The 25451-nt window shown below is 33.1% G+C and overlaps 3 protein-coding genes across 3 annotated transcripts; 1 reads left to right on the top strand and 2 right to left on the bottom strand.

The window, feature by feature from the left end:
- The first annotated feature begins 1106 nt into the window (after nucleotides 1–1106).
- Nucleotides 1107–3021, top strand: LOC115953863 (protein GAST1). Its single transcript, XM_031071686.1, has 4 exons — nucleotides 1107–1256; nucleotides 2252–2311; nucleotides 2453–2486; nucleotides 2767–3021. The coding sequence occupies exons 1-4, from the start codon at nucleotides 1122–1124 to the stop codon at nucleotides 2946–2948; spliced, it is 411 nt and encodes a 136-aa protein (XP_030927546.1). The 5' UTR covers nucleotides 1107–1121; the 3' UTR covers nucleotides 2949–3021.
- Nucleotides 3022–4373: 1352 nt separating this feature from the next.
- On the bottom strand, nucleotides 4374–12940 carry LOC115953445 (UDP-N-acetylglucosamine--dolichyl-phosphate N-acetylglucosaminephosphotransferase). The gene is made up of 11 exons (XM_031071088.1): nucleotides 12470–12940; nucleotides 11177–11264; nucleotides 9893–9984; nucleotides 9660–9778; nucleotides 7913–8028; nucleotides 7711–7838; nucleotides 7373–7459; nucleotides 5937–5997; nucleotides 5787–5827; nucleotides 5580–5700; nucleotides 4374–4848 (listed from the first exon to the last, which is right to left on the bottom strand). Exons 1-11 carry the CDS (start codon nucleotides 12853–12855, stop codon nucleotides 4789–4791), a joined length of 1299 nt encoding a protein of 432 aa, XP_030926948.1. The 5' UTR covers nucleotides 12856–12940; the 3' UTR covers nucleotides 4374–4788.
- Nucleotides 12941–15497: 2557 nt separating this feature from the next.
- LOC115953668 (DNA-(apurinic or apyrimidinic site) lyase, chloroplastic) lies at nucleotides 15498–23480 on the bottom strand. The gene is given in 13 exon segments (XM_031071420.1): nucleotides 15498–15925; nucleotides 16280–16439; nucleotides 17390–17470; nucleotides 17971–18018; nucleotides 18093–18230; nucleotides 18726–18833; nucleotides 20531–20611; nucleotides 20614–20846; nucleotides 21041–21292; nucleotides 21485–21564; nucleotides 21767–21867; nucleotides 21952–22156; nucleotides 23276–23480. Coding segments are annotated over 13 exon segments (1659 nt in total). The 5' UTR covers nucleotides 23326–23480; the 3' UTR covers nucleotides 15498–15803.
- Nucleotides 23481–25451: the final 1971 nt, after the last annotated feature.

Below are 25451 nucleotides of genomic sequence, written 5' to 3'. Positions count from 1 at the left end.
ATAATGAAACTAGCATGATTTAGGTTGAAACAACCTGGTTGAAAAATTATGGATAAATTATATTCTACTCCGTACAAACTTTGTTGTAGCCAATTGCTATAATTCCACTCAATATCTTTAGTAGATATAAATTTTGACAAATCCACTATTGGATTATATATTTTTTCTTATATCTTCTATGCTTGCAAAATTTCTAGAAAATCGAAGGTTAATAGTTATGTGATCAATTAAATGTTTAAATTTCATGTGTTTTGTAGTCTTAAATTATACATAAAAATGAATTTATGGATTGAATAGTATATGACATCCAATTGAGATAGAGTTTGACATACTTTTTAAGAACATAAAAAACTTGCAATCCAACAATTAAATTTTTAAAATGTGTAGTCATGTTAATTTTTTTAGTGGAAGCTGTAACCATTGGCTACAATCAAGTTTGTAGCAAAACATTGTCCTTTATATTTTTGGTCTCTAAACTTTGGGGTGAATTTGATGTTGGTGATTTAAATTTAAAAAGTTAGGATTTATTTTCTAAAAAAAAAATGAAATAATTTTGTTCATCTGTCTAGAGGCTTTGTTTGATTTTGGACCTTAAATATGAGATTTGTTCGACTCAGTCCCTAAAAATGGGGCATTTAAGCATCTTGCTAATCACATAAATAGAAAAACAGATGTGCAAAACTGTTTTTATTTTATTTTTTATTTCAAGGGCTAAATCGAAAATTTTCAAATTTGAGATACTTGCCCAATTAAGAGATGAAGGGTATTGCTTCTCAAAAAAAAAAAAAAGAGATGAAGGGTATTATTTTCCAAAAATCTAAATCTTTATCCACAAAATAAACAAACTAAAGAACTAATGAGATGACTTTCCCTTCTTGTCATTGTTCCTTTTTACATACAATGGATAAGGGTAGAAAGCAATGCAATAATTTCAAAGTACAGTTTCATTATTATTGCCCAAACATAAACTAGATGAAGGGTACAATTTGGTCATTTCAATTGATTCTCTATATTTATGTATTTTGTCCTTTGCAATAAATGTATTTTCCATTTTGGAAGCTACAAATTTTGTCCATATTGCTGTCTGTAACTGCTATAAATACTCTAAACTTCCATGACAAATGATAAGCATCCATCTTCACATAATCACTAAAATTCGTCCAAGTAAATTCACTCTCTCTACAATGGCAGTGAAGCTATGCCTTATAATGTTCTCTGTGGTCATCACGATGCTGCATTTACTAGTAGAGAACCATGTAAGCTACAATCTTAAAACTCTTTTTGATTTTTTTTTTCTTTTGCCTCAACATTTCTCTCTTCGATTTAAGAGTGATTAAGACCTAAAGTGGAGACATTGTAGTGAAGATACCTCTCAAGCTAGACTCTACTTAGTGTCAGCTATTTGCAAAAAGAAAGGATAATTCTATTTCTTTTTTGTTTGTTTGGTAAATAAAAGGGTCAAATTACACTTCTAGTTCTTTGTAACTGGGTTTTTTCAATTTCATTTCTATACGTATTTAATTATGTCAATTTTATTCTTCAACTATTTATTGTGTCAATGTCGACCCTCAACTTTCAAAATTAAGTCAATTTTACCCTTAATAAAATAATAATTGAAAAGTAGAAAGAATAAAAGTATGAGAGTCATTGGGTGACAATTAGATCATGAGCCGACAACATTGTAGTTTAGTGAACTTCATCGTTCACTTCTTTCTATGCTGCCATGCATGATGAGTTGATGAAAGACCATTTGTAGGGAAAAACCTTAACCATGCTACAAGCTACCTTTAAGAACTAAATTTCACATGCCACTATTGCAAGATTTCACCTATTCAAAGTTCAAAGGTAATAAGTACAGATACACATAACATTTTTTATAATTTTTTTTTTTTCATGATTATTGAGATAATATGTTATGATTTGTATTTTGTGTTAGAAAAAGTTATGCTAATAGTGAGACCATATTGAGAATTATTTGGGCAGCCCTATTTTATTCTTGGACATTCACATCATCTATTTCATGATTGTCCCTTTTTGTCCACTATGTATTTGTATCATTGTACAATTGGTCTTTTGTCCCCAAATGCATCATTGTAAATATTTTTCTCATATTGGTGGATTTCAATTAGTTTAATTGATGAGGTCTTTTCTTTAAATTTCATTGTACCTATTGTTTTTTCTTTTTCTTTTTCCTCTAAGCATCTCCCTATTTATTTATTGCTAATAATATGTCCTTAAAATGCTTTTTCAGGCTGCTATCATCACTCAGGCTCCAACACCACAGCCACATCAAATTAGCCCCTTTCCCATGGTGAGATTTTTGTAAAATGAACAAAATTTTCTCCGGATGAATTTGTAGATGGACATTCCATATGATTTCCGAAAATCCCATAATTATTTTTAGAATTTTTGTGAAATTCTTATGTTAATTTTTTTTTTTATTGAAATTCAGCATGGCGTAACCCAAGGCAGTCTTCAACCTCAAGGTAATGGCAGCCTAATTAATTAAAGCATCTTGAAGTCACATCAAATTAATAGAATTATGTTAGGCAACATTATGTACTAAATATGACTGATAAAAGTTTCGAAGTAAATTTCAATAATTTTTTGGAAAATTGTTTTTCTCTTAATCAAATTACAAATAAATTAAATTAACAAGAAGAGAGAAAAATTTTCCGGTGGAGCACTTTCTTTAGATTATTCTTTGGAATAAATTTTTGCAAAGAGACTCACCATATTGTTGTTGTATGTACTTGAATATTGCAGAGTGTTCTCCACGTTGCACCCAAAGATGTTCAAAAACAGCATTCAAAAAGCCATGCATGTTCTTCTGCCAAAAGTGTTGTGCTAAATGCTTATGTGTTCCTCCAGGAACTTATGGGAATAAGGAATTCTGCCCTTGCTACAATAACTGGAAGACCAAGAGAGGAGGACCCAAATGTCCTTGAACATTTCTTTCATTGCTTAAAATTGTTGTTATCTAGTGAGTAGTGAGCAATATAAACTACAAAATTGTTGGGATTTTTTTTTTCTTTCTTCTTCGATATGGTATCATTTGTTTGTATCGAATGTTGAATGGATACTCTATTTTTTTTTTTTTTTAACCTTATGTGATTTAATATATTTTTTTGTTGGTATGATAAATGACAAAATTTTTTGTTGTTAAATAAGAGATTTAAGACTTAGTCAAGCACAGAAAAAACACATAAAATTCAAATAATTCACAAACTGATTTTATTTATTAAAACACAACAAATTTGAACCCCATCAAGGTGATCGTATCAAACCCAAAAAAATCACCATAGTCCCTGAACTTCCCAACATATGCATGGGTTGAGTTGGTTTCGACTCGAGTAGACGAAGTTCGGTTTTAGGGGAAACCATGAAACAACAACTGTGGGCTTGTTGCCAGATCTTGAAGGAACTAGTCCAAATCTCGAAGATCTGAGAGAGAGAGAGAGAGAGGATGGTAGTTTCCGACGGGTCTGCATTCGGTCGGATCAGTTTCCATCGGGTTTCAAAACCCAAAACTGTCACTCTTACTAACTATTGAAATTGAGTTGTTTTAAGTTCAGGGTGCGGCCAAGTCGGTTGGATTCATTTGGTGCTAGGTTGGTTCGGACAACCTAGTGACATGTAGTATATAAGTATAGTAAAATTTCAATATTATTTTTTTAAAGATTTATATGAGAAACATTTAATTTAAAATATGATATTCTTCCTCAAATTTGGTTGCTTTTGAAAAAAATAATAATAATAATAATAATCAAAATGTTAAGAAAATGATTGAAGAATTTATGCTTTTTTTTTTATCAGTCAAATATCCCAGATGATGAGAAAACCTTGTTTAAGGAGGAACTGGAATCTGTCTCGTGTCTTTGGTAAAGAGAAAATGAAGCTTTCTTTCTTTTTCTTTTGGGTCAATTTTCAATGTCCTAGGTAAAAAATTTAAGGGTCTTCCTCTTTATCCTTAAGAATTGTGTCAAGCTTGTTGATTGTTACTCTTGTTTTGGGCTTAACAATCGCAATATTCAGAAAGTTTGTCTGGCGATTCATTGCGAGTGCACCATAAACTTTGTCACGTCATAGCACTACATAAACAATAGGTTCTATTCCTTTCACTGGAGGGGGTAGAGTTTAAAAATACCATAAAGCAACAGAATTTCCAGAACAATTACCCAAATTTGGATGTCAAGTTTACATACAAACCCATATTCCATTCCATTCCCACCAAAAAAAAAAAAAAAAAAAAAAAAAAACCCACATCAAACGGGTTCAATTGTCTAGCCATTTTTTCAAAAAGAGATGCATCATCCACTGTCTAATCCTAAATTATAAACCAGCATAGCATATGGATTCATCATCAGTAATCATATAACAAAGGTGTAGTTGTATAACAAGAGAAATATCAGCACTAATCATATAACACAGGTGTAGTTGTATAACAATAGAAATATCAGCACTGACATTGACTTTAACTCTATCTTGGATTTCCAGAAAGATAAACTCGGCCAGGATTTCCTCTACTCTCTCCCAGGGCCACAAGGCCACAATACATTTAGGTAACTATAAATCAATCTAACCAGTACATTGTCATTTAGACTTATCTCCAAAAATGTCAAAATTGCAAGCTACTTGCATTTAAGGTGAAAGATGTACTCCAATACGTTTGGTATTTTAACCACCTTTACAGCAAGAGGTCATATTACTACATATCCAGCAAGTAAGCAAAGTTAACCAGATGTTAACAAATATAACTAGGAAGATCATTTGTTTGACATTGCCGCCTCATTTGTACCAACCAGTGAGGAAATACCTCAGAGCGAAACAGAGGCAGCATGCAATAGCCTGTTGAAAATGGATATGAATGCACATATGAGCCATATTTGCACAAGTCATAAAAACACATATGCAAACATGTGTAACACCCAATAGACTGTCTTGCATGAGTTCTGATTAGAAAAAACACATACAATATTTTCTTCCCCAATAATTGTCCCAATATCTCTAGAAAAGCTGAAACTCTTAAGATTTGGGTTGTAGTGAAATCCAGTCAACCTTATCACTGGTAAGCAACCAATTTGTAAAAGCATGAGTAATATTAAAAATAGAACAAAATCGTTTTCTGTTGGTATTGGAAGCCTAGTTAAAGCAGCATGTTTGCATAACATTGACTTAATCAACATATTCTAAATCACTAACTTAAGAACCAAAGTTTACTGGGTGGGATTGGCAAGAGTTACTTAGATCTTTCCACGCACATTTCACAATCATTCAAGCCTAAAAGGGTTTTACAGGCAGAGGACCATTGATACAGGAACAGCAGGCAAATTTATTTCAAATTTTAAATTCTCAGATTTTAAGGTGATGCCAAGAACCCTTATCTGGTAAAGCCTAGGGTTTTCTGTTTCTACCTTATATTTCTTATTTTTTCAAACCCATTCTGCATCAACTAACAAACAATTGGGTTTTCATTTCTGATTGCATACAATTCAGGTGGTTTAGGCGAGAGCTCTTGCATTTGAAGATTACTACTAAAAAATCCACAGATCAAAAAACATATAACATTAATAAATCACCTGGAAAACAAGAAGAACAATGCAAAGTGACTTTTCTGACTTCCTGCCAAGTAGTCTTAAAGTAAAATTAACAAGCGTCCCGTCATTTGTCCCAGTTAGTAGTCCAGTCTTTGGGTCAAACCTGGTGATCAAAAAAGATATGCCAGATGTTATTGGAAAAGATATGCCAATTCCTAGAGCAGAAATCCTTAGGACACATGAACCTACCTAGGCAGACGATGCCGTGGACATGGAACCAAACCAGAAAGCTGAAGAAAAAAAACATAGGTTAGATTTATTTCTTATGTAGTAGAGTTCTAAACTATCAGGATTTTTTTTTGGTGTTGAGAGAGAGAGAGAGAGCTTATTAGATCAAACCTGCGGGAGTGATAAGAGGAAGTTCAAAACTTGGGGAGCAAAGAAAACCAGGAGCGTTTCACTGCAACAAAAATTTGAAAATGATAAAACAACAAAAAAACCATTATTAGTAGTAGATAAGCATGGTAATACAAACAGTATTGAAGATTAGCGAACTTTTAATCATGTTGATTAACTCTATAAAAGTAGCACTGATTAGATGAAATGCAAACAGGAGAGGATCCACCAACTTAGCATTTTTTCTTCTTCTAATGAATGCATAAACAGCACATTAGATCAGCAACCAAATGAGCTCTACAATGTTTGGTTAGGGGAAGGGGGGGAGGAAAATGGAGAAGAAGTTGATTTTTTCTTGTGTTTGGTATGAGAGAAAATGGGTAATGTCATGGATTTATCAATAAATAAATAAGAAAATAAAATGACCAAGTGTTCTCCACCTGTGCCCACAATATCTAATTTGCTTGAATTGGAGAGAAGAGGAGGAAATAGGAAAGGAAAAGACAATGACAATTTTGCCCCTCTTCTACCCATTTCTATCATTTCATTTTGGCATCAAATTAAGTCTACCTTCAGGGCTACACCAACCTAACCAAGGAAAAATAATTCAAATTCAGACAACAAAAACCTGATAATTATGAAAAAGAGGAAAGAGGTTCATAATCAATGGTTATGATGCTTAGATGGGGTTGGAGCTAAAAAAGTAACCCATAATTTCATAATCAGAAAGTAACCTAAAGCCCGAATTAACTTTCAAAACAGTACCAAATGAAAGAGGAAAGAACAAATCAGAGCATAAACTAAAGAACACCAATTTTTTTTTAAGAACACGACAACATATATAGATAGATTATGATTAAAAAAAAAAAAAATTAGAGAAGAAGGGACAGAAATAGGAATCTGATTCGCCACAAATTTTGGAAAAAAAGGAGAAGTACAAATTAAGTGTTGGAGAGAGATTGGAAATCTTGATGCTGAGATAAGCTCTGACGTGCTTGATCAGCTAGACCAGAGGAGTCCTCAAAAGAAATCGGTGGGTTTGATACGAACAAGGGGTTCATGAATGAATGCCACTTGTTGTTATTGTTGTTGTTGTTGTTAGTAACTTAGTATTTGCCCATTTACATTGTATGAAAAATAAAATTGAAAAATGTTAGTATGATTTACGGCAACGGCATGGCGGTAAAATTATAGCAATTACAATTTTTTTTTCCTTCCAATTTTCTTCCGAACCAAAAAAGGAAAATTTTGTATATTAATTTTCCATCCTGCCATTTTCTATGCCTTCTACCAAACACACATCAAGGAAAACAAAAATATTCTCTCTCCTATATTTAAGACAAGAGTACAACATATAATTTTGGCTAAAAAAAGGAAAAAGAAAAGTCCAACTTTGTCTGAAGCACATACACTTCAGAAGGGAACATAAGATAACAAACCTGAAATGGCCTAAGATCCCAACTACAGCCATAGTCATCCCAGCAAAGTAGGTGTAAGTATCTCCAACAAAAACTGATGAAGGGTACCTATCATAAGCAAGACAGCAAAAAATAACAAGAATAATTACTTTTTTTTATAAGTGAGATATTTTATTAAAAGAAAGGAAAGCTGAAAATGGCGAGCTTCCCTAAAGAATTACAAGTGGACATTCATATGTTCCAAAAAACCAACTACAGATTACAAAGAATTAATTGAAATTGCACAAAGAATGATCATAAGCAAGTGTAAATAAGGCTTAAAAAAATAAAAAATCTGTAACAAGATAATGTATCACTACCAGTTGAAAGAAAGTAATGCCAATGACGTTGCAAGGAAGGGTTGAACTAAATAAATAGAGAATGCATGGGCCTGCTTATATTCAGGATCTGTAGTCGCTCCAATTTGCATGATATTGTGTATCAAAATCTGCAAATTGGTAAAATGTGTCATATTCTGTAACAAAATTATAATCCAACTGTTTTATGAGTCTTCATGCTTACAGCAGATGCAATGACAACTGTTTGGCCAACTTCAAGTCCATTCAAACCAGCATGGATATTTATAGAGTTTGTACAAAAAACCGCCAAAAGCCCCATATATAGTTTATATATCCATCCTGTGACATCGGGGAGATAGTGGTAAGACAGACTGGAAAGATAAAGAATTCAACAATTAAAATAACAACCAACATTTCAAGTAAAAAGCATTTGCACAGTCGAGCAGGCAGAACCTATTCAATCCAATCAAACCACGATAATATCCCCCCCCCCCCCTCCCCCCCAAACGGGGGAGGGGGACTGAGCCACTTATTAAGTTCATTCAAACAATGGATCCAACTTTTGAAGTTTACTGCATAATCATGAATGCAATTCAAGCAGTGCTATGGTAGATTTTTCTATCCTGTCTTCAAAAAAATTTATTTGTTTATCATACCTTTAAGAGAAAGGACAAGAGTAAAACAACCACTTAGAAAAGGATATTTCATTGGTACCGTGCTCACTTTATGCTATTAAACCTTGTTTCAATGGTGCATGGAGAAACCAGATACCTAACAGCAAATATAATCTGCATCTCCTCAAACCCCACTGCATCCTTACTGTTGCCATGTCTCTTCCCTGATGCCACAATCCATTTGGTGACATCAGAAGCCTCAATGGAAGAAGCTGGTTTCACCTCTTCTTCTTTCATTAAATTCCACTTTCCATGTCCATCTCAATCATATTATTCTATGCAAGTACTTCAATTACAGGACAAAAGAAATTATGATCATAATGATATAAACTTTTTCCAATAGCACTCTTTTTTTTTTTTTTAAATCTTATTTTGTATAATCTTTTTATTTTTTTTCCAATTAGTAAGTTACACACCACCCAATAGGTTTCCCACAACCTCAACCTATATGCAATCTTTTTTTGTTTTTTGATAAATCACCCCCAATCCACTCTTGAGGGAAGAGGAAGTCTCATTTGAGCTAGGGCTCGCTGGCAATAGCACACTCCTTTACTCGATTCAATTCATCAAATATAAGTTCCATTATCATAGATTGCAGCATTGTCTAGAAATATAAGTTTCATTCTCATTGATTATGGCATTGACCAAGGAACAGCCAAGTCTAGAATCATAAAAAACCATAAACAATTTCCTTTCACAATAATCATCATCACAATAACACTACACTCATAAGTTAGATGGATAATTCCATGTTTTTGCAAAAATCTTCTGAAATTGAACAATGAAGAAGCTGATGCCTCACCCAGTAGGAGGGCCCTACACATCACTTCACACTTCCTAAAATAGGCGATACCATGTTGAGAAAGAATTTCACAATATTGACTGCATCCCTACTTTTATACATAAGCTTAAACTGATGGATCAGACTACAAATTCTAGATCTGTTATAAATCATTTGCCAACCCTCTAATGTTGACATGAACTCACTGGGAACAGTGATAGCATATTATGCATTTATGTCAAACTGTTACATATTCACATATTCATTGAAATTCAGGATCACCAATTAATTAGTAACAGAAAGAGTTCAATCATATTCCAGTCATTGTATAAATGTCAAAGTTTATACACCAATGGAGAATGGAACGGTACATAATGATATTACTACAATTAAAAAAAAATTATTGAAAGATAGGTTGATGTAAGAAAAGGGAGAGAGAGAATAAGTAACATAAAGACATTTTTCAATGGTTTGTTTCTATCTGTCATATCATTTCTCTGCATCAGAAATCATACCTAGATCAAGAATCTCTAGGCCAACATATGGAATGAGAGGCTTTGGTATAATAATAGTTGTATGCCCAGCATAGGCCATTAACAAAGGAAGAGCAGCAACTGATGGCAGCAGTAATTTCCTGCTCTTCACAATCACAAGGAAGCATATAAGAAATTAACAAAGCAATAGTACAGAAATTATGCTAAAACAAATGCTTATAGAACAAAACAGGCAAAGATGACTAGGGACTCACACTCTCCAAGGGACATCAAGGACATCATCAACAAACCCAAGTAATGTCATGAAGCAGATGGATGCTAATGCCGCGTTGTACTCGACAAGCCACTGCATAATTGATTTAGTAAACACTTCAATTTTCTTCTAGCTAAAGCATGTCACCCACTTATTAATATGATATTAGGAATAAGGCCATGATGACTTGAGCGTATAATTAATCCAAGGAGACCCCAGTAACTATGAAAAAGAAACTTAAAACATCTCTATCTTAAAATGATCGATAGAAAACACAAAGAAGCAAAGAGAAGAGAATTTATTTGAAGTAAACGTGAAAAAGCAAATCCCCATCGAACTTCCACTCTCTCAAGCAAAACGAAGACAGAGAAAGAATAGATTGCGTACAAAAGTATTATATGCCCCTCACATGCTTCCCAAAGATTCTCCATTTTCCTGCGAGCCTGCTAAAGGTTCCTGAAGGTGGACCACAATAATATCTACCTTCCTCAAAACCCTATGATGCCAATCCCACCTCAAACCAATTACCAGACCATCATGACTACTGGTAAGATTCCCCACCTCACTTCCATCAAGATAAAAGAAGCCATGAAAATTCTGAAATTTGATCCATTTAAAATCTTAGATCACTGCCAATTTTTTGACAAGAATGTCTGGTCATATGTGTTTGTCCTCAGTGAATATTCAAACTAGCAATAGTTTCATCATAAATGTCCTTAATAACCACATTAACCTTAAGTTCAAAAACAGAAAAATTCAAAATTCAGAAGGATACAATTAGATAGAATAAAAACTGACCAATAACCACATTAACCTTATGGTCCTCTAGTCAGTTTTTTTTTTTTTTTTGATAATATACTTTTAAGTTACTTATCAAAAAAAAAAAAACTGACTAGAGGACCATAACGCACCCATATGCCCCTCAACACTTTTTTATGTGGGGGGGGAGGGGGATAGATATCCATACGTCCCTCAAAATGCTACCAGTACTTAGAAGCCCATAGTCTAAAAAATTTATCATTAATTTTCTAGTTTGAAATTTTTTGATATTGGTTAGAAATTATGCTCCTACTACTAGCTGACCTCCTGCACCCCTTCAACCCCATGCTCTAATGCTTGGGGAGGTACCACTTGAACTAAAGCTTTCAGTGGTAGAAGATTTAAGAAACAATAATTGAACAATATAATTAAAAAAGCCATGTGCTCAAACATTCTTCTTCTTTTTCTTCTTTTCCATTTTAATTTTGTACGAGTTCATGAGCTAGAAATAAGACAATAAACTTACATTTGAATCTGATGTGAGGTTAAAATACTGAAATAAGATGGCCACGACCAAGAAAACAATTCCAACAACTATACCCAATGATTCAGGCCTGCAAACATACATAATATCATAATCAAGTTCAATGGTGGAATTTTAATACATACATAAGATTTATAGATAAACAAAACAATGGAGGGGGGGGGGGGGGGGGAATATGTACTGAAATCTTATCTCAAATTATTACTTATGAATGACAAGAATCTTTAAAGGGAGAGAAGAGAATTTAACAATAATATTCACGGTGTTTCTTTGAACTTAGCATCTCCTTTTGACAAGGATTCATATGAAATATTTGCTCCTATGGTTTACAAACCCTCACAATCAAAAATTTATTGATTGCTTAAGACCTGTTAAAATTTGTATTTAGGAACTCCTGAAACTTTTAATAGCAGAAATCAAAAATAAATTGTCCCCGATAAATTTTTATTTTCGGGTTGTTGGACCATTTGCAAGCACCTACAAACTGTGAACCTGCATTTTACAGGTTTTCATCTATAGTCTGACAAAAGAGAAATAACAGAACGTATTAAACCAAAAAGGAGAAGACAAACATAATCATACATTCGATTTTAAAATGGTTATTAAGTTTAAGAAGTCTCATAGGAAAATTAAATCCGATTCAAAACAAGGGTGATGCAGCTCGTATAATATCCAATAAACAAACAATTTTAAAACGCTAAAATTAAAAAACAAAACTTGAACAACCCAGATGCAAATCTTGGATCTTATAGATAATCAGCTCATCTAACTAACTTTATATATATAGATTTTACATTAACAGTGATAAGCAAAGCGATACATACCATTAGAAATCATTAATATCAATCAAGAAATAACTTCAAACAAATGGGGGTAAAAAATCACACTTCCAATCGCAATTGCCATGAAAATTGAAAACCCAACATAAACTCACTTTCATAAATTCGACCCAGATACTCAGTTGACAAATTCAATCAAAAACCAAATTTCCCACATACCCAGCTGACAAAATTCAAACTTCAAAACCAAAATCTAGCACACAACCAGTAGACAAATTCAATTAAAAACCAAATCTAACACATGCCCAGTTAATAAAATTCAATCAAAAACCAAATCTAACACATATCCAGTTGACAAAAGTCAACGAAAAACCAAATTTGACACATGCCCATCTGACAAAATTCAAACTTTAAAACCAAAATCCAACACACACCCAGATGATAAATTCAACGAAGAATCACAAGTAAGCCTCAAGCAAAGATGAAAAAGACTCACACTCTGAGAGTGCCTCCAGGGGTACCCTTCTTGTTGATGTCGTAGCCAAAGAGATTGCGCCTGAGGACGTATCTGGAAGCGACAGGTATGATCTTGACGGTAACGAAGAACCCAACAAGGCTGAGCACAGCATTGATGAGGATGGATTTCTTGAGGTCGCGGTCGATGTTGTAGTGGTGGAAGATGAGGTAGAAGTAAGGAGCTAGGAGCAAAAGCGAGAGCTTGAGAATGAAACTTGTCTTGGATTTCAGTGGCGCAGTTGGAGGCTCATTTGAAGAAGTAGTAGTAGTAGTAGCAGTTTTTGTTGTTGCTGTTGTGGGGTCTTGGGATTTGGGTTTCTCTTGCTCTGTGGTTGTGGCTGTTTGAGCTCTCTTGCGAGCTGCCATGGCTGACTCGCTTTCTCTCTGTGTCTATGTGTAAAAATGCTTTCTTTCTGTGTGTTTAAAATCTGTGTTGAACTTCTTTGCAATTTTATAAATAAAACTCTGCGTTTTGGAGCAGGCAAGAATTAGAATTTTGAGGAGGGGGAAGAATTTTTCTTTTCATTTTCATTGTCGTGTCATTTGGCCCAATCATAGCTTGCCATGTCATCTTATTCTCCACATCAGCAATGAGTTCACCTTAGATTGGCTGTTGTTGCTCTCCCAGTGTTGATTTTTCTCTTTCTTCTGTTTTTTTTTTTTTTTTGGTCCCATTTAGTCATTTACGAAGGTTTGTAAATCTCTGGCAAAGTCAAACTCATCACAATAATATGAGTTAAATTACCTTTTTTGTGGTAAATTAGTTAAATTATTTTCTCCCATTAAAAAAGAAAAAATATATGGAGTATATGGTAATTTTTTTATCAAATATCTAAAAATTTATCTTACATATCTTTTTTCTTTTTTAAGAATGAGTTCCAATGGTCACTTTCATAAATATAAGTGTTTATGGGGTGTGGGGGATAAAAGTCGGGGTTTAAATATCCAGAAAGAAATTTCGCACACATATACACTTAGATTAGGTTAGAATAAAATTTTTATCTTAAATAAAAATTATTATTATCTTCTTTCTCAAATAAAAAAATAAAATAAAATAATCTTACCTATCTTTATTATCTTATCTTAACATCAAACTCTTCATTTTTTTATTATATATTTCCTATCTACTTCTCTAGCATCTCACTTTACTAGACCTATGTGAGAAAAATGTATCTTATGTTTATGTTTATAGTATATGTAATATCTCTTTCTTCTTACACTTTTGTACCATTTTTTTAATTTTAATATACCAATTCTACCTCTTTCAGTCAAAAAAAAAAAAAAAAAATCTCTTTCTCATTACCATCCATCTAATTGATACAATGTAAAATAGATGTAACATATTCGAAGACATGATATCAACTCTCGTTCAAGAAAATGATTATATATGCTCGATACATTATGTGTCATCTTCACTTTCTAACTATTGTTATTTCATAAGCAATACCACTTATATAAAAAATTTCACAACAATTGAGTTGACAAGTTTTTATTAATTCTTACTTGTACTCATTATTAACATTATTTTTTTATTTACTACTATTAATCTGTCACACTATTCAAATGTAGGTTTTTTTAAAAAAAAATTATTGTGTCCATAAAATTTCTATTATTCCATTGCTAATGCTTAGAGAGCACTAGTAAGTATCACTCTATATTCACTGTTTTTCCCATTAAATATGGTTTTAGCGTCACTTTCTCACATTAAATATGGTGTACTTGCAATTAAGTTTAAATTAATGATAACTTCTTTTTTCAAAAAAAAAAATAATAATGATAACTGTTTTGTCTCACATCATTAAGATACCTGTCAAAATTAACAAAAAGTCAAATATTTATTACAAAAAAAATTGTCAAAATACTTTTAGGCCAAAATTCAATTTTTGATACTCCATACACTTGTCATGACTCATGACTTCAATTTCATCTCTATACATTAAATTCCGTATTCCAACTTTTGAAATTTCATTTATCAATTTGAGTTCTTTTACAATAATAACAAAATTTCATAACACTTTCTCACATTTTCATAACATTTATTATATTCAAAATAAAATAAAATAAAAATAGATAATATCGAAACTCACCACAATTCAAAATAAGGGTGTTGTGAAAATATTATGAGATTTTGGTATGCACCAAAAGTTTCTCAATCATCTTTAAAAAACCCCCTCAAAAAAAAAATCATCTTTAAAAAGGACTTGAATTTGAAAGTTAAAATCAAAATATTCCTTATCAAGAAACAAGATAAATACAATTAATGGTTGAGAAACGAAATTAATTATATAAGGATGAAGCTTGTATTATTGGAGGTCCAAAAGTGTAATTTGACCAATATTTATGCTTAAAACTTGTTTTCATTCAAACTAACTTATAATTCCTTTCCTTCAACCCAAAAAAAAACGAGATTATACGTAATTCCTTATACATGCACAAGTGCGATTAAGAATAATCACAATCATATATAAAACGTTTCTACCTAATTTTTATATGTAAATAATACAGTTAACATATAATTTAAAATGATTCTAAAAAAAAAAAAACATATAATTTTAAATGTCAAAAGCTTTGGTTTATATAATAATAACAAGAGAATCATGCATAATCCGATAATAGAAAACATGGCCATTTTGTGAATGCTCAACAATGTTGTTAATTGGTAACACTAAAAAATGGACTTTTGACAACTTAAGAAGTGAAAGGAAACCTTGGTGCTTGACATAATTATTGCTAGTATATTATTAACTAGAGTGAGAGTAAAGCATACACCAACCGCATAGAATATGCCTCTTTTTAGGTCCAAGATCTCACTTGGATCAAGTCCTCAAGGTACATCAAAAGATGCTGGGTTTATTTTTGGGCGATACAGTTATTGTCAATGAATGGTTTCTACAGTAGGAAATCTCAAATTTTCATGACTTTTCAATTTCTACCCACTACAAATATTCCATAATTCAACCTCCTGTGTAAATTACAGCAATCTTAAATAATAATAATAATAATAATAATAATAAAAGCTTCTTGACAAAAGACTAAATTAATGTAAAAACCATTAGAACACCTGAAATATTGTTAGCACAGTGGCAAAACAAGCTCTACAAAATTTTCACTTGTACCCCTCCACCATTAACTACTTACTAAGTTCTGTTTGTTCTGATTTAGGTTGATCACATAATCTTAAGCCAAAAAGAATATTAACAACCCCAAAATATCGCATTTGACAGGTCGGAAAAACTAAAAGTTTGAATACGAGGCCAAGTGCCTAGCACCAAGCGGGCAACAATTGCTACTAGCCCTCCTACCATCAGGGTGAGCTAAAGCTTAAGGATAAGGCCAATAGGACAATGATCACTACCGCCAACATCGGGGAGAATGTATGAGTCATAAGCCTTGTCTGCAATGGATTCTGAGACAAGGAAGTAGTCTATCCGCCACCCTGTAACAAAATACAATCCAGTTAAATGCAAGAACAAATATAATTTTTTCAAGAGGCTTGGGACAATGGGAATACTGATTTAAACACATTAAGTAGAATATAATGAAAGTACCAGAAAAACTAAACCTTGAGAAATCTTTACAAAGCTATAGGTTCATTGTTCAATGCATCATAAGATTGAAACCCGACCTCTGTGATTTGGTCTCAAAATACTTTTTTAAGGATATATGCATCCTTGGAACGAAATTACAATCAAAATGTAATCATAGAAGGATGGAGTTACGTACTCCTGAAATATCAAAGTCAATGAGAGAAAAATAACAACTAGATTTATGAATGTTGGCTGAGGTATACCTTTGTTTGTTTTGCGTAAACCATGCCGATAACCCCAGTAAGTATAGCCAACAACGCCTGGGTGTTGCCTTCTAAATGTATCCACAAAGCCCCTTGATAAGAAGTTTGTCCCAAATGATTTCCTTTCTTCATCGGTAAACCCAGCACTTCTTTTATTTCCCTATGGATTGATGCAAAAATAAAGAAATTGTAACTCTGGAATTGAAACTGACACTGAATGCTAGAATAAGCCAACCACAGCAAGTTTACAACATAGTTATGGGACAAAAATTCATCCAAACTGGTTTGAAGGATCTCCTCCAACCCATTACGTGGAAAAACATAAAACCATCCGTGTGTATTCTATTAAACAAGTTACATAACTCATTAAATAGGTCATATGACTAAAAGTACATATGGATGATTTATCAATTACCATGTTGTGGGTTGAGGGAATTTTCCTCCAAAGCGGTTTGGAGACAAACTTTTTCTAGTTGGTTGGGACTGTAACTGCTGTTTATTATATCAAAGAAGAACCAAAACTGAAAATCACCCTTGGGCTGCATTTTGGAATATATATCTTAGGTACTCCAAAGGTTATATATCTCATGGCATGATGTTATGGATATTTCTCATCTCTTCCGGCTAATTTTGAAATTCTTCAAAACAGCTCTTCTAGCTCTACAAGTTTTCACTTGTCACAAACTTAAATAAATATGCTAATTTTGAAATTCTTCAAAACAGCTCTTCTTGCTCTACAAGTTTTCAATTGTCATAAACTTAAATAAATATATGAATAAATAATCATAGAAATCTTCATTTAACATGTAAACACTGCGAATACAGGAGGAAGAAAATCAAAAGCCTCAGGCTTTTAAAGAAACAACCCCTTAAAAGGTTAAACACCAAAATACTACACGGGAGTGAGAAAGATAGAACTATCTGCATCTTCAATACAGGCTCTTGATCTTATTAACATCATCTCTTTATCCTTATTTTCTACTTTTGACAGCCTGGGGTTAAAATTACTAGAGTGTTTTTGGAATATTTTCTTGGTCTGCATCCATTTTCCAAGGTTTCAATACCAGGCAGGGGGGATTCATACACAACATGAAAATCTGGATCACTTACAGCAGGGTTAAATATGTCTATCTCTTCATGAGCACAATTCAGATCACCAGTCAAAATGACAGGCTTTGACTTTTCCAGCTCCTGTATCAAGCATGAAAAAAACACCATAAGCTTTAAGTTTTACCATAAACCTAAGTAAAATAATAGTTAACAAAGAACTTTGGACCTCAATAATAATACACTTACACACATGTATGCATTTCATGCATTGTTGCTTTTAAGCTCATAGGCTGTTTAAAACTATATTTTAGGTAAACTCTTATCTGATTAAAACTCATCAAGACATATAATTGTTGAGCACTAAGCTTTCAGTAGAGAAATCAATCCCCATCATTCAATCTAATAGTGTATGCTGCCAAAAAAACTTTATTTTTGGGATTATTTTATTTTTATGACAGAGTGAGATACATCCAACATGAACAACAAAGGAATCTGCTTGTATCTAAAAGCAGGAAAAAACAAAAAAAAAAATCTGAGAGCGGCATGAATAAACAAACTAGGAGACATGGAAATGGAACATACAACGAATGACATAAAAAATATCTATGAGAGAGAGAGAGGACACATAAAAGCATGCTTACTTTCATGTAATTGCTCAGAGACAAGTCCCATTCTGTAACCCTGTATGACTAGAATCAGAAGAACAGTCATTAGTCCAGAAAAGAAAACAACTAAGAGTGATATAATGCTTGAGGTCAAATACCAGTCTTTTCAAGCCATCTCCAGAATTAGGGACATATCCATTAAGCAGATAAAATGAATCAAACTCTGCTGTCACAAGCCGCCCTTCACTATCATGATCCGATATGCCTAGGCCATATCTGACTGAATGTGGCTTTACCTGTCAGAAAAGTGATAATTTATCAGAAACCAACAAACAAAGATTATTATTAAAAGCGAAAGGTTTTCTTGCAATTTATATAAAGAGGCAGCAGATATTCATGAAATGGAAGAATGAAAAACATCATTCATAAATCCAGTTAATCATTTATTAGCATTTACAAACAGCTTTAGTAAAAAACGACTGGTGTGCAAGACCTTGGTTGCCGAAAAATTATATACAATGCAGCAGTGGAGACCATGGTTCTTTTCTCAAGGTCACAGCTTTATCATGATAATCCTCAAATTAACAAGAGAAATTTCCGGGTTATCATCAAACTCATTGTTATCTATTATTATTATTTTTTTTTCAATTTACTTTTATTCACTTAGGAAATCATTTAAATAATAAAATTTAAAAGAAGGAATGCACATTGTAAAATCACATAAATAGCAATCTACTTGATGTTCTAAAGATATAAATTGACAGCCTGTTCTTGGGAAAGAAAAGCCATACCCTTGATATAATTGCTGTTCCAGAATAACCAAGTTTGGAAACACTACAAGTCCAGAAGGTATTGTCATAGCCATCTATGAGATACTTGATTTCCTCAACATCCTTCTCCTGTTTCCATGAAAGTGCAATTAAAAAGGGAGACAATCATATAAAGATGTAGAGGTAAATAAAATAATCATTTGTTCTTACGTTTACATTGCTTGGGAAATGAGAAACCTTGTATTTTGTGTATTTGGAGTTAAGTGAGTGACGCCAAGAACCGAGGTTGATCTACTGGTGAGCTGGAAAGGACATTTTGGCAAATGGCATAACATTGAACTTTGAAAGTTCATTCCTTTGGGACTTATCAAAAAAAAAAAAAAAAAAGTTCATTCCTTTGGGTTTATGTGGAGTATTTGAAGAGAAAGGGAATGCGAGAACTTTTTGAAAGGAATGAGCTGTTAGTAAGGAAATTGAAGTTTTTATCTTTGAGATTGCTCTACAAGTGGATGCCAACTAATTTTTTACTTTCTTCTCAAAATAATTGGAATTTTGTGATATTATGAATTTTAAATAACATTTTTTTTTTAATTAAAAAAAATTGGGGCTTTCTCTTGTATACATCCCATCTACTAGGGTAGCACAATTTTACATTTTTACTATTTTAGTGAATTTAAAGGAAGATGCAGAGGTAATTAAGACCACCAAGTGTGTGAATAATGTTCACTACTTTTCAAACTTCAATTTATATACATTACAGACAAATTATGAGCCAAACAAATGCTTCAAAATTAAATCAGAAGAACACAAGCTTTGGTAAGAAATTTTTTGAAAAGAATATTCTAGTTCCCCTAAAGAGAAACTGCCTGTTAACTACCAAGCTCAGGCTCTGACATGATCTAACATATGATATGGGAATTACTTGCCAGTACTTCATCTAATTCTAGTAGGACATGGCAGTGCACCATAAGGTGCTTAAACTATTAAAGTTCATTAATTAGGGGCCAGTCAAGACTTAGCTCATGCATTAAGAACTAATAAAATTTAATCTGGCTGGCTCTTCCAATAATAGATTAACCGATTAACCATTACCACTTCTTTCAAGTGTGCATTTGTGTTATCACCTTAAATTAGTGCCCAAAAATAGTCTTAGTACTACGTATTGGTAACAGTTGGATAGCTTCAGAACTGTTCCTGATAATCTAACCACCATCCAGAGAAAGGGAGTGGGTGGAAGGCGGGGGGGAATTAGTATGGATCACAATTTGAAAGTAAATTAAGATTCACATAACTTAATTCTTTCTCCCAACTTTCTGCTTTCTACCCTAAGTGAATCCTCTATATCCAAGAACATGTTAATGTAATCAATTCCAAATTCTTAGCATAAATGTTCAGCAATGTTTATTGTTAGAAAAATAATGGTTAAGTGATTGAATTCATCCTTTATATTAGTTTAAGCTTTTAGTACAAGTGGTGATTTATCATGGTATTAAAGAAATAGTCCCAAATCAAACCATGTCTATACTCTACCTCCATTTAAAAAGTTCAAAAATTCCATGTGTAGGACACCATTTTAAGGGGAAGTCTGGACCCATGTGTAAGAGAGAATGTCAAAAAATAGCAGTTGTGTGATTAAATTCACCCTTTCCTATCAACTCTAAAAGTTTTGGATAAGTGGTAGTTTAATAGCTATCTAAGGGGCAAATTAACCAAAAACTCAAACTTACTGAAACATGTCATTTGTTCTAATGAACATAAGGGCCTTGATTTATCTTTTACATGAAGTTTTTAACCTCAAGAAACAAAATACGCATTTATAAACTTGCCTGCAATTTGGTCTCTTGCAAGCACAACACATCAAAATCTTCCCTTTGAGCAAGTTGCAGTGCAGAAAACCCCTCTAACTTCAATAAGCCCTTAATCCATTGACATTCCAAGACATAAGCTTCACATACTTTGTATCCCTGGTAAGAGGTGGAGGCCTCATGGTTCTCGGATTATAAGGGATCCAACCTTTCTGAGGCTTCTTGTGGGCAAGAATTGTCCATGGTTCAGTCTTTACAACGGGCAAATTAACTTCATCACCGTTAACAGCTTCAGTAACAATCTCTGAAGTTCTCTTTGCCTGTGAGAACTTCCCACCTAACAACAATAACCCCGGCACAATCACACCATCTAAGTTAAACAAATTGAAGACGCAGATTAACAATAAAGCACACCATTGAGAGGGTCAGAGGGAGAGAGAGAGAGAGAGAGATAAGCTCCAGAAATCTTTATCATTTCATAGCATTACTAGACTCGATAGGAAAAAGAAAAAATTATAAATTCTACAGCACCTGAAACCCCATCAGATTTGGTTGACAGCTTTTGTTTCATAGTGACCAATTTAGCATCAACTTTGACTGCATTTCCCTCAGCTACAGATTTCTTTATTCTTCCCTTGTGCCGTGGAAGAGAGGGAACCTCCAAATCAGTGTTGACATTTTCAACATGTTCTTCCTCAGATAAATTTTTAACCTTACTTTGTATTGACATACTTTCAGCAGAAACGTAGGATACATGTTCTTCTACCACCGGAGAATTTTCACCTGCAAATGTAAGAAACTTCTAACCATTATAAATAAGCAAATCGCCTATGCACACCAATAGGGTTTAGAGAACAACGATGAATAGAATAGAAAGCTTGGAATAACTAGTTGATTATCTAGAAAATTCTCTTGTTTTTGTTACATGTCCTCAACACCCACAATACATGATGCCAGTATAAAGTGTAGGAATACCATCTATTTTTGTGTCCACGAAACACTTCAAAGCATACACAAGGTCGCGTTTACTTCCTTTGGCAGGAACCCCTATACTCCTGACAAATCAAAATCATAATAAATCACTTAAAATTACAAGAAATACAGCTGAAATGTACCTTCTCCTATTTATCAATAACCCATTTCTAATATCATCATCCACAGGAAAGCATACTAATAGAGACTATTTCCAAAAGTCAATAATTCTCAAAAATACAATGAACGGCATTTCACTCACAAAGCACATAAACTTCTACTTACCTCAATGTACTTCGAAGCTCTTGAACTGTCATTGTCTCAATTTTTGCTGGGTCATCCTTAAATCTCTGAATCTCACCTAAAGAGCTTTTTACACCATTTTCCTACGTATCAAACAAATCTTAATCAATACAAATTCAGAATGACCATAAGACATATAACAGAGAACAAAGAAAAAAATAAACAACCTTGACAGCACCCTTCTCCATATCTTGGTTTGTACTGATTGACCCTTTCAGTTTCTTATCTTTCTTGTCCTCAACTATCTTGTCCTCAACTATCGAAGATGAGACAGGCACTGATGAATTCGAGAGGGATCGCTTAGACCCCATTGCACTTACTTTAAAAGAAACCAATGTTCCAATTCTCAAATTCCTTGGAAGTACTGCAATGCTACAATTTCCTGAGTCAGTTCAGATGTAAATCTTTCTTCTCCTAGGAATTTAGCTCTTTTTTTTCTCTTCTCTTAAAGGCTAAAATATACTTCTTGTCCCTAAAATGTAGTCCAAGTTATATTTTTACTCCTCAAATTAAAATTCATCTCTGAAAAATTCAAAAGATACCAATTTTATCTTCCAGAGGAAATCCTCTACATTTTTAATGAAAACATTTTAAGATCCAAATTAAATATTGCAAATATAAAGTAGTTTCATCATGTCATCTAAAATTTTAGATATATTCCCATTATAAGAAGAAATAAAATCTTAACTCTAAATGGAGTGTTCCATTTCAAATGGAGAGGATCCTTGTCCTCAAATGAAGAAATACCAAGTGATAAAAGACATGTTAAAAATCTGACATGGTCTATAATAAACTACTTGAAGGACAAATAGACGGAATAACAAAATGAGTTCTTCTATGTGCACAACATTTTCACAAGTTGAGGCGTCTTGGCACCTCACACACACTAGGGCTCATCACACACCCGGGCCCATCACCTCACACTCACACACACCCGAATAAGTCTAAAGACAAAATAAATTTCACAATATTTCTCATTACTGCTGGGGCAGCAGGTTATGATTTGTGTACAATAAACATGTTGATACCAGTGAAATTTGTTAGATTAAATGAATAAATTCACCATCTCTTGAAAGCTTAAGCTTTTGGAAAAATCGGTAATTTGACAAAACTGATGTTACACTGATCACAATCTGACACCTTTAACAAGTTGTGAAAATGTTACTAACTTTGTTGTGTTCATAGCAATGTTTCACAAACCCATGGCCACCACAACTCACAAACCACCTCAGCTTCATGTAAAACTGTTGTGAGATTCCTTGTGCCCATATACTTTCTCCAACGAAACTAATATATTTTGAAATTTTTATTGACAAAATTATTAACTTTCTAAAACTTGAGGAACAAAAACTCAAATTTCAGACCTTTTTTGTCTTCTTAATTTTTATAATTTTATCATATATGAAAACTGAAACATACCCAATAAAGAAAAAAAAAATCCATTGTGATATATTAATAAAAGTAAAGAAAAAAGAAAAGGGAAAGACAAACCCAGGAAGAATCGTGGAAGCCTTAAGCCCAAATTGCAATGCTGGCTTCATCGGAGGGGGGTGCGTACGTTAAGCAGTGACGGGCGCAGGTTAGCAGCAACATGGTCTAAAGAAGAGAAAGAAGAACCGCCAAAAGAACACAAAGTGTGTAGGCGTGGCTGGAGTGAAGTCAGTGGCGAGTTTGAGGACTAACTGTCGCGTGCGCTGTACGATGTTGTCGGGTTGGGTTGTGTTGTGTTTTGTGGGTGGAGGTACTCGATTACATGAATGTTGGTTGGGTCACCGGGTTTACGGTCTACCAGGTCGGGCCGGTCCAAGTTTAATAACTATGAACACGACACTACATAACATGCTTGACATATTTATCATGTTGGCCTATGTCCTGCTTAAATGGTTCTCTAAATGGTCTTGGTTTTGATTTTTTATTTTTGCATGGCGGCTGTTATGTCCTACTCAAGGTTTTCAGACCCGGACCGTTCATTAAACCGTAAAAGGGAGAGGTTCAAGGTTTTTGAGGTCGAACCGAGGTTGAACCGGGATCGAACCATGATGACATCATAATTAATTTAATAATTAATTAAAGCCTAAATATAGATATTAAATTTATAAAACTAGTAAAATTGATAATATATCTATATATGTGAGAGAAATTTAATGATTTTCAAGCATATATTTAATAATTAAATAAGAAAGTTAATAAAATAAAATAATAACCATGAAAACATTAAAATTTATGATTAATGTTTGAAGTAAATTTGAATATCTTTGAAGGATTTTAATTATAATTTTTTTTATTCCTTGTAAGAGATGGATAATTTAATTAAGTAGAATAAAATTAAAAAAAAAATTGCTAAGGGGTTGGACCGCACGGTTCTCACTGGTTCGTGTGGTCCAACCCCAGTTTTAACGGTTCACGGAATTAACAAAAAATCCAGTTCTTTATATTTAAAAAATCGGTTTTCATCCCGGTTTCTTGTTTTCACGGTCCGACCTCCCGATCCGGTCCGGTTCTGAAAACTATGGTCCCGCTCAAATTTCTCATGATCATTTAGTTTTTGAGTCCAAACTCAAGGTTTGTTCTTGTAAAGAAAAAAACATAGTGGTGTGCCATATTGAAATAAAGTAGTATTATTTTTGGAAAATTGAATTATCAGAATAAAGTGTTTTTTTTTATTTTTTTATTTTTGTTTGCTAACAAAAATAATAATGGAATTATTTGTGTTACTTGGACCGGGTTGGAACATAATATCAAAAATGGCCTAAATAATCTGCTCAGACTTTTTAACTGTCTCTCATTTCTAGGCTAGGCTAATTGAAATCCAGTTCTCATTTTCAGATTTTGCATCTGCATGCCATATGACACAAGCCAATGGGTGCTGAAATATCATTTCTAATTTAAAAAAGTGACCATTATTTTATGCATGTTTGTGTATTTTTTATTTTATTTATTATCCCTGTCTTCTTCTTTCTCAAAAACTCTTTATAGGACCTGCTGTAACTTGCAAATCAACATTTTTCACTTAAAATCTTTTCTATGATAATCACTTCTGAATTACTAATCCAAAAAATTGGTGTATGATTTTTCTTTGCAGTAATCAGACGAAGAGAAGCAGATGTCTGTCTAGAAATGCACATTCACTAGGCAGACGATGTCACTTGGGTTGGTATGTCCTGCTCCATAGTCCTCTTATTAATGTTAGCTCTAATGTATTATATTATATCTGCATATCAATTCTTTGTCTCATGTTTTTCAGCTTGTTTACTATTTATATGTGATTATTTATAATCCACCAGTAGAAAAATAAGCAGCTTTTACAAACATATAATCAGGGGTTGGTCCAACAGTGTTGACATAGTAAATCTTGGGACCCAATTTAGAAGTGAGAAAGGAATAGCATTTGTTAACTTGAATAGTTAATCTCTGAGCCTGTTAATGTACTGATTTGTGCCTTATGTGCCTGATCTAAATAGGGAATAACATATTTATTCAATAAAAAACACACTATTTAAATACTGAACCTTATCTCAAACCCAAAAGTAATAAATCCGTATAATAGGAGTTCAAAAAAAAAAAAAAAAAAAAAAAAAAGCCTTGCGTTCCTCAATCTTCAAACTGTATGGACTATGGAAGGCTTTTTAATCCATTTGTTTTTGTCAATTTTTTTGGACGTGAGTGC

This window comes from Quercus lobata, chromosome 7 (assembly GCF_001633185.2).
Source record: "Quercus lobata isolate SW786 chromosome 7, ValleyOak3.0 Primary Assembly, whole genome shotgun sequence".
In the NCBI taxonomy this organism is placed as follows: Eukaryota; Viridiplantae; Streptophyta; class Magnoliopsida; order Fagales; family Fagaceae; genus Quercus; species Quercus lobata.
Note: the sequence above shows the minus strand (reverse complement) of the source record. Positions and strands in the feature narration are given on the sequence as shown.

Bases quoted from the DNA above. Each gene is read 5' to 3' on its own strand.
- LOC115953445 (XM_031071088.1), bottom strand. From the start codon at position 12,855: ATGGCAGCTCGCAAGAGAGCTCAAACAGCCACAACCACAGAGCAAGAG. The intron at 7,460-7,710 runs GTAGTGATACAT...TGCTTATGATAG, and splicing joins GCATTACTTTCTTTCAACTG to GTACCCTTCATCAGTTTTTG. The intron at 5,998-7,372 runs GTTTGTTATCTT...TTTTTGTTGCAG, and splicing joins GGGATCTTAGGCCATTTCAG to TGAAACGCTCCTGGTTTTCT.
- LOC115953863 (XM_031071686.1), top strand. From the start codon at position 1,122: ATGATAAGCATCCATCTTCACATAATCACTAAAATTCGTCCAAGTAAA. The intron at 2,312-2,452 runs GTGAGATTTTTG...ATTGAAATTCAG, and splicing joins AAATTAGCCCCTTTCCCATG to CATGGCGTAACCCAAGGCAG. The intron at 2,487-2,766 runs GTAATGGCAGCC...TGAATATTGCAG, and splicing joins AGGCAGTCTTCAACCTCAAG to AGTGTTCTCCACGTTGCACC.